This window comes from Ochotona curzoniae, unplaced genomic scaffold (assembly GCF_017591425.1).
Source record: "Ochotona curzoniae isolate NIBS_2020 unplaced genomic scaffold, NIBS_Ocur_1.0 scaffold_4683, whole genome shotgun sequence".
Lineage (NCBI taxonomy): Eukaryota > Metazoa > Chordata > Mammalia > Lagomorpha > Ochotonidae > Ochotona > Ochotona curzoniae.
Window position 1 is genome coordinate 5,627,415 of NW_024467121.1, and position 9,522 is coordinate 5,636,936.

Sequence of the window (9,522 nt, forward strand, 5' to 3'; positions counted from 1 at the left end):
TCAGGGTATTCCTCACACTGTGGTTTCATCACAGGGGTCCGCCTCCATCAGACTCAATTTTATTCCACTCAAAAAGAATTAATGTTGTTAAAGATATAACACCTTAGGGAATCAGCTAGTAAGTTTTACTTTCATATTTAATTCTTTATCTCTAGTACACCAATTAGGAAATAAAATAATGGAACTTCAAAAGTGAAAAATTTCCGCAGTATTTTCTGTTTATTGATTTTAAAATATCCCTTTTTAAGAGCAATTCTATAAAAAGTCTATAAGATATACCTACTTAAGAGCAATTCTATAAAAAATGATACAGGCTGGGAGTCAAAATACAGACATACAGTACAAAACAAAATACACCATTTGGGCCCATGTTATGACACAGCACACTAAACTGAAACTTGGGGACACGCTATCCCATATCAGAGAGCTTGGTTAGAGTCTCAGTTATTCTGAAATTCCAATCTAGCTTCCTGATAATGTGTCTGGGAGGTAGCAGACCATGGCCCATTTACTTGGTTCTGGCCACCCATATAGCAGTCTTGGATGGAGTTCCTGGCCCCTGGCTGGGGTGGGCTCAGCTCTGGCTATTGTGGACATCTGGGGAATGAACCAGTGGACAGAAGATTCTGTGTGTGTGTGTGTGTGTGTGTGTGTGTGTGTGTGTGTGTGTGTATGTAGTGTCACCTGCTTAACAATCTGCCTTTCAAATAAACAAATCCTTTATATACAATCTTATGTTATCAGAATTAGATACTAATGTAATGCACAGACTTTCCTCAATAAATAGAAAAAAAAAACCTGCAAGCCACTTGGCAGGTTTGGGGAAGCTTACCTCAGAAATAAAAGCACTGATTTGTTTTACATGATTTAGCAAAGGTGTGTCAGGCACAAATGTACACTTGTCCTTTGACTTCTTATGCTCTTCTTTATAATGGATCTGGAAAGGAGAAGCATGTAACATTAGAAAATTATAGTTATAATGGATCTTTTTGAATAGAACAAGCTACTTGATAAAGCTCATTTTCTGCAATGAACACTTACATGTGGAACGCTCCTCCAGTCCCATACAGAGATTCCCTGCCCAGACTTCTCAATGAAAGAGCCTTAGTGATGAAGACTTCCCTACAGATGAGCAAGGGTATTGAAGTGGTGAAGGATCAACTTCCAGGATGCTGGGCTGCAGACAATGGGCCTTGCTGCCCAGCCTGCCCGTGATTTTCTAACATGCATCACCTCACTCCTACAGTGCCTTAACTTATTGCTACATGTAAGCTCTTGGCCATAACAGTTATGCTTATGCCAAGTGGAAGCATAGCTGCCTACCTTGAGGTAGAAAACAAAGTCATCAGGACAGATGTAACCAATTAAGTAGAGGTAGAAATTAAATGAAGATTACTACCAATGTTGTTACCTATGTATGCTAGATTAGAGGAATGGGCTTCAATTGGCCATAATAGGGCTTCTGTCATTAATTAAATCCCAAGTCAAACCTGCCCAATTTATGAGCATCCACAGTCCTCTCCAGCATCCCTTATCCCCCTGCTAGTGAGACAAACCTGCCCTGAAAGCTGATGCTACACGTTGGAAACCACTCTACAATTCCCCCATGCTGTGGGTAGGCAGATGAGCCAGAAGAAACCCAGAGACGTTTTGCTGAGCCCATTTCTTCTCCCAGACTCACAAATAAAAGGACTCACACCCTCCTTCTTGGGGAGAACTTGGAGTTATTGCTCTGCAGGAAGATGCTAAAAAGGCAAGTGGGCTTCAGAGAAATCTGGATTCATAGAAGGAACAGATCTGCAATCCTACTATCTCACTAAAGGCTGCAGGAGTTCAAAACTGGGGAGACCAACCCAGGACCCTTTAAGAGGAAGCAAGCAGTTTGCTAAATTTAAAGCCATGTTTATCTGCCCAAGACTGTAAACACTCGGCTGGAAAGAGTGTCCCAACTCATATGATAAATTATATGGTCTTCCTAATTAGAACCCAAAAGCAAGTTGTATGTAGCCCCTGGTTCTTAAAGGACGAGATTAATACTGGTGTTACACACTAATGTTACAAGGACATTTTGCCATATGCAAAACTGACTTTAGGGGCATTATTTGACCTGCAGTACAAGCAGACACAAACATGTTAAGTAAAGTTCTTTCCAAATACCATATTTCACTGCTGTGACTCCTAGATATTAGATGCCTACCACATTAAACATTGCTTTATTCATGAAATCAACATGAGAACATATTTATCTTATCTGAGCACTAAATTACTTTTTTTCTTCTCAGAGATTAGCCATAATTTTAGGTTCCCGCAAATCACCGTCCTCAGCCACTAGTAATTAAACCGTTAATGGCAGTATGATAAATAGTAGGCTATTTTGATCATAAGGAGGGGGAAAAAAGTCTGTTATATAATTAAGTGTGAGAGAAAATAACCTATCATTAGGCTTAAGTTTGACTCATTATTTTTATCGCTTGCCACCATCTTTTCCCCATCACATTCACATCCCTCACCACAATGGAATGCAGTGGTGTGTGCTGACGGCCACAGGGCTGATAAAGTGGAATGTTTCAGACAGGAGTGTTGGATAAGGGGAAATGCTCACTTCCTTTGCTATGCAGGCAAACACTGTCGTCTTGGGGACTCCACTTCTCTCTTCGATCTTTATTTAAAAGATATGTCAAACAGTATCTTAGGGGTAGACACAGAAATAGACAACCATTCCTGTTGCAAAGTTTGTCAGAAATTATACATTCTTGTTTTATAATATAAATGACTATAGGCAAATGATCTTAAGTTTTCAAGTAAGAAATGTTACCGATGAGTTTTCCTGTGCTGGAATAAGAAGTAATGCATCAAAGTGAATTCTACTCACCAAGAAAATGAATTAAAGAAGATAAAATGAATGGATAGCTATTTCCTGTCACAACCATGTCAATGACTTACACTCTTAGTTGACCTCATATATGAGAAAGTTTGTCTGGCCATTTCCCTTCTCACCTACTAATAGATCCTCAAAGCACCCACACAAATAGCCAGACCTCTGCCCCAGCCCTTGGAGGCAAATTGTTCTAAACCAGTCGTAGCCATGTTAGTCTTCAGGAACTGATAAGCCTGCGATGCCCAGGTGCCTACCTCCAACCAGGAGACAATGGTGAATCTTTTCCAGTTTGTACCAAGTCTGGATCACCTACCTCCACGCTGTGTGTGTGTGTGTGTGTGTGTGTGTGTGTGTGTGTGTGTGTGAAAGAGAGAGAGAGAGAGAGAGAGAGAGAGAGAGAAAGAGAAAGAGAAAGAGACAGGAACATCCAAACACCTACTGATAAGCCACAGTCTTAGGGTTTTCTATTACTTTCATTTATCTGCAATCATAAACAACAGACATTCCAGCACATTCTCAAAATGATTAAAAAAAAGTTGATGACTTTCTGATAATCAGATACCCCTTCCCAAACTTTCATTTTTCTCCTCTGACCTTACCCACTAATCCTACAACATCTCTGCTAATGCCAGAGTTAAATGAATTCAATGTTCTTTCCTCTTCCTGATCAAGCTTTCTTTGATGAGCTTGAAATTAGCGACAGAAACCTCTGAGGATATTTGAGGAAGAATTGGAAAGTATCAAGCATCCTTAATTGAAACTGTCCCCAAAGTTTTCACAAATGAAACATAAAATCCAAGAAACCCTGATGGAAAGAACTGGGACTCCCTTACTCTTTCTTAGCTCAGCAGATCACGGCTGAGGTCTCCCTGCCAGGTTTCCTAACACAGTTTGAGCTTTCTCTAGAGGTATCCACAGAATGTGATATTTTTAGCATTGGAAAGATTTGTCCACAGCAACCAATGTTCATTTGCCTGGAAAGCATCATTCCTGCTGCCATACAACCCGACACCCTTAAAGCCCATGAACCCAAAACACTGCACGCAGATGTAGCCACACTTCCTCTAAAGAAGGCTCTAAAGTACTAGCTTACAAGAAACCTGCTAACACCCATTGTGCCCAGTATTTTTAGTTACTTGTAAGGAAGATAGTAGGTCCCTGACTCTGGATTCCTCTTGGAATAGAAAGGTTTAATTTACTTGAGAAATTGCCCAGCTTTTTGGCAAACAGAACTGACCGACAGAGAGAGTATATCTGGGGAGTTGCCAGGAAAACAAAAGAGACTGCTTCAGAGGCCCGGGTCTTTCAAAATTGGAAAGGGGCTGCACAGAGGGAAACACCATACTGTGAACAGAGCGAACGCAAAGTAGAAACTGGGCAGGGCCAAAACTTAACTGAATAAAAAAGAAGAAAGGAAGGGAGGTAGAGAGGGCAGGAGGAAGAAGCTTTGTATTGATCCCTAAGGCGAAGCCACTTGACCTGGACAAATCAATAACCCTCTCTACTGAGAATTCTGAACAGTGCAGGCCGCTGGGGCTCATCTCCAACCCATCTCCGTTCACATCCTAGAAAGGGGAGGGCACAGCCAAGTCCACTGATCTGCTGATGACCCTAGGCTCCCTGCGAGACTGAAATCATAAATGGCAAAAGAAAAATCTCAGAAACTCTCTAAAGGGCCAGGCAAGAGGGAGAAGACTACAGATTGGATCCACCACTTGTGAGGTGAAAACACTTCAAACTTACTAGTACAAGAAGAGGCCAAATATAAGAGTTATGGGAGTCCCAGAAGGTGCGGAAAGAGAAACTGGTTTTACAAATATATTTAATGAAATAATAAAAGAAAACTTCCCTAATGTAGAGAAAGAATTGGGAAACAACATCCAGGAGGGGCACAGAACTCCCAACAGGCTTGATCAAAAGCCAAAAGCGATCTTCACCAAGACACATGATCATCAAGCTCTCTTCAACTGAACACAAGGAAAAGATCCTGAAATGTGCACGTGAAAAAATCAATTGACATATACAGGAATGCCAATTAAAATCACAGGAGATCTCTCACAGGAAACTCTCCAGGCAAGAAGAGAATGGAGTAACACATTCCAGATCCTAAAAGAAAAAAAATTGTTAGCCTAGGATAACATATCCAGCAAAGCTTTCTTTTGTCTTTGAAAATGAAATAAAATTCTTCCACAGTAAAGAAAAGTTAAAAGAGTTTGCCTCTTCCAAAACTGCCCTACAAATGATACTTCAAGATGTTCTCTTCTCAGAGAAGAGGAATATCACCAAACAAAACCAAACTATCAGCTACAAGTGAGAAATGAAGGCTAAAGATGGCTCTGCTATACAACAGGAACTGAGCATGGCTTCCTGCAGCACTCAAGTCTGAGAAACGACCCCAAAGGGTGTTGCATGCATGAGGCCTGTGTTGAACCTAGTGATTAAGATGCCCGCAGCCCACATCAATGCCTGAGTTTGAGTCCCAGCTCCAGCTTCCTGCTAATGCAGAGTCTAGGAGACAGCAGTGACGACCCAAGTAATTAGGTCCCTGCCACCCCTTGGGATACCTGGATTGAGTTTCCAGCTGCTGGCATCAATCTTGGTCTAGTCCCACACAATGGGAATGTTTGAGGAGTGAACCAGAGGATGGGAGATCCTGGTCTTTTCCTGTCTATCACATTGCTTTTCAGAGAAAATCCTAAAAATACTTTAAAGGAGGTATTAAATGTTAAACTATTGTGCTGTTCTCCTCCTAATCATGGGCCATCCACATGGGACTGCTGGGCACAGCCCTGGATAGTACAACCTCATAAAGACACAGGAAGGCTGGACTCAGCTTTAAGAGGATAATTACAATGAGGAAGGACATGAGGATGATAAAGGCTACTCTGTGAAGAGAAACCCGTAAAAGCCTCCCCCCTCATCTGAATAATGAGATAGAGCAGGACTGACTACAGACCCAACTCCGGGCTTAGCAGACCAAAGCTCGGACAACATTTCCTCTCGTAACTAGCCTGGCAGCATCGGACAAGCTCTTCCTCTGGACCACAGACTCTACAGTGCAGGCTGGTGTGACACAGAATAGGGCACAAAGTGGGACACAGAAAGGAAGTTAGAGCAGCCAAGCCTTGGCTGTGTGGCTTCATCCTCAGCATGTATAGCTGGCTGTTTTTTTTTTTTAGCAATATGATTTATTTTTTGCTTGGGAGAGTTGATAAACAGATCTCTGACAGACACAGAGAGATCTCCCATCCCTGGTTCATTCCCCACAACTGCCTGGAACAACGAGGGTTGGGCCAGAATGAAACCAGGAATTCAGTGCTGGTCTCCCATGTGGGTGATGAGGACCCGACAGCTTGAGCCTTTCCCTGCTACTTTCCACAGTGTGTAGGAACAAGAAGCTGCTCTGGGAAGCAGAGCTGGAATTCCAGCATTGGCACATTGACACGGGATGTGGGTGTCCTGAGCAGCACCTTTACAGGACTTCTGTTTTTACCAAGTGAGTAAGTCCATCAAGCCTTGTCACAGGTCAAGTTTTAAAATCACTGACAATCTTTTCCAAAACAACTCAAACAAAATCACCTTCTACGTTGAGTTTCCACTAGTCCTAATTTTATGGAACACAATTTAGTTCAGTTATAATTACACCTGAATAAAAACATAGCAAAGGCAGAAAAGATATGACATCTGAAGGTGGAGCAGCAAGACTGAAAGACCAATGTGAGTACAAGAATAATAATGCTAATAAGGCTAAGTTAAACTTTCCATGGAAAACTACGGTGAGAGCTCCTGCACCAGTGCAAGAGAGGGCTTTCTGTCCCACTCCCTCCTCCAACGTATAACCGCGCCCCACAAGTTATCCAACCTCTCTGTTCCTCCAATTCATCACCTCTGAAATGGGAAGACTGATAGAAGCTCCCTGATAAGCTGTTGTGCATGGCACATAACACTCAACTAATCTTAGTTGTTGCTGATACTGTTGTTACTGTTGCTGCTGCCATTTTGCCATCATCTTCGTAGTGTAAGAAGCATGCGTACAGTACTGTATGACTATCATTAACAGCTTTAAGATATTACTTTGTAGAGACACTCAATGCAAATGTTGATTACAGCATATGTCAGACATGGGGGAGGAGTATAATTCCCACCACCATTCGTAGGCTCTCTCTCACAAACCAGAAGGCAGTACAGAGTTTGACACACAACAGTGATTGAATAGATGCAGACACTGCAGATGAAGTACATGAGAGCAGCTAACATTTGGTAAGTACCATGGTGTTCCAAAAATTCACTTTGCATTTTAGTTGTATTACTTACAATTTCCTGTTATTTATTTAATCTTACGACTGGAACACCACACTTGGGGCTCTGAGCCCTACCAGGTTATATAACTTCTCCACATTACTACTGAGTCCACTCAGTCTGACTTCAGAGAAGGCACCAGCATACTACTCCACATCCCCTCATGGCCTTCCTATGGAAATAGGCATCTGTGAAACATTCCAATCACTTTGCTCAATAACGTCAGAAGCAGCCAAGATGTACCCTCCTCCTGAAGGAAGACAGGAAGACACGGGCACACCTTCATGTTCCAGGACACCATCTTCCTTCTGTCCCAGAGGTCCTCCTCCCCAGGGAGATGCACTGTCTCCTCGTACTTCTAGAATTCCAGACTATACATTCAAATCTGTATACAGACAGACATGCCAATAATTCTAAGGTTTCCCTGAAATGGAAACAACCCAAGTTTCAAAAAAAAAGTCCTAAAAATGGGTCCTGATCCAGCAGCATCTAGACCAGGGTTGTTAACATGCAGTTCAGTAATCCATGAACCCTAACTTCTACACAAATGCTATTAAGCATATCGATATACACATTTTTTTTTCATTTGGAAAACAAATGCATTCGTCAGATTCTTCCTTCATACGGCCCCCAAACACAAAAACGATTCATTAAAATACAGTTCCTCTTCAGACAAAAATTCCATTATTATAATAATTTAAAATTCCTTGAGCTTTTCAACAGAATATGTTCCATAATCAGTGCCCTGGGATTTCATGTTAGTGTGTCAGCAAAATTCCTAAGGGACAGAATTCTAGAAGGAAGAAAGAAAAGACCTGCTCCAGGAGAGGTTCTCTGAATAGGTGACCTTGCAGGAAGCTCTCGACAGTTTTGGACTTAGTACAAGGATGTGAAAACAACTGTGTTTTAACGGATGGTTTTTGGGCCATCTCAGCTCAACAAAACATGGTGTATAACAGAGTAGGTAATGTAGCACACACATTATGTCAAACAAGGCAAATCTTGTTGAGACCACTTACATCACTAATTAGTCTGGTGCATTTTCTAGCCAATTTCATGCTCAGGTCTTCAATAACCGGCTGCACGAACACCTGTTGGAAAAAAAAAAAGAGCATTTTTCTCATCACCAACTTCAAGAAGCAACTATCATGCTTAGGGAGCTGCTGCTTTCTCACTCACCTTGTCTTCATTTTCTCCTTCCCCTATTTTTTCCTCTTCAGTTTCATCTTTTACATCCTCCAGTACAGGGACCTTCATTTTTACCCTTCCAAACTGCGTGTTATTTTCAATTACTAGTGTAGGATCTTTTATGCCCCACACTGCCCTGGAGCTCCTGGTGCTTCAGACACTGTAGCAGGAATGACCTTGCCCTGCTCCCCTTCTATTTAGCTCACCCTTCACTCTCCTTATCTCAACAGTGTGTGAGTGAGTGGAACAGGATCCCAGAGGTCTGTCCCGGCTAGCCTCACCAGTGTAAAGAACATGTTCTCGTGCAGAATTCAATTTTATGGACTTTGAAAGTCAACCTTCTTTAAACTGGTTAAGAAATTCAAAAGAGAAAGTGTATTTGTCTGTCATTAACTCAATTCATTCATAAGATAGCTTGAAATGGACTTCAAGATTCCTGGAAAATTACTCAGCTATAACACTTAAGACATCACAGTCAAAAGCCTGTTATCATAGATTCCTTAACTCCACTTAAATAAAGCTGTCACTGGAATGTCAGATATAACTCTGATTGGATACAGTGAATCTGGATCATTCAAACCCATTTCACTAACATAAATTTAAATGTTTTATGAGACATACGCATACTTCTCTCATTGTAAAATCTACTTACTTTATATGAGCTGATTAGAGGCTAGTAATTTACTATGAAAAGCCTTTTGTACCACTTGAAAGAATCTATCCTGAATTAATTATGACTGTTAATCTTAGATCAGTGAGTGTTACACTAATTGTAAACATTATTAAACATGAGAAGCAGTAATTAACATGCTGATATATCGTTTAAGAATCCAAAAACATCTGTATTTCAAAAATGATCAACATCCTCTTTGAATTTTGGTCATTTTGTCAATTATCACAACTTTACTAGTTATTTGTACATTCTTCAATGCATATCACATACTGAGACAACTTTGGAAAAATAATCACTGCACTATATTGTGGTAGGCATCATTACTTGTATCGTTAAAATATACAATTCTCAAAAAAGCTTTTTAATATCAGTTTAGCCAATTTCAAGATTCTATACAATTCAAATTTATCAGTTTGGTTACTAAAGTCCTACAATAAACTGACATCTACAAAGCCACAGCATATCAATGTTGGACATAAAAAAG

At 40.9% G+C, this 9,522-nt stretch overlaps 1 protein-coding gene across 1 annotated transcript in view; it reads right to left on the reverse strand.

Annotated features, from left to right (window-relative positions):
- Nucleotides 1–8,773, reverse strand: part of LOC121148037 (nebulette-like) — a 97,514-nt gene extending 88,741 nt beyond the window's left edge. Inside the window, 3 exon segments of the mRNA XM_040968016.1 lie at nucleotides 833–937; nucleotides 8,197–8,268; nucleotides 8,357–8,773. Of these exon segments, the coding sequence (XP_040823950.1) occupies nucleotides 833–937; nucleotides 8,197–8,268; nucleotides 8,357–8,434 (255 nt within the window). The 5' untranslated portion in view covers nucleotides 8,435–8,773.
- Nucleotides 8,774–9,522: the final 749 nt, after the last annotated feature.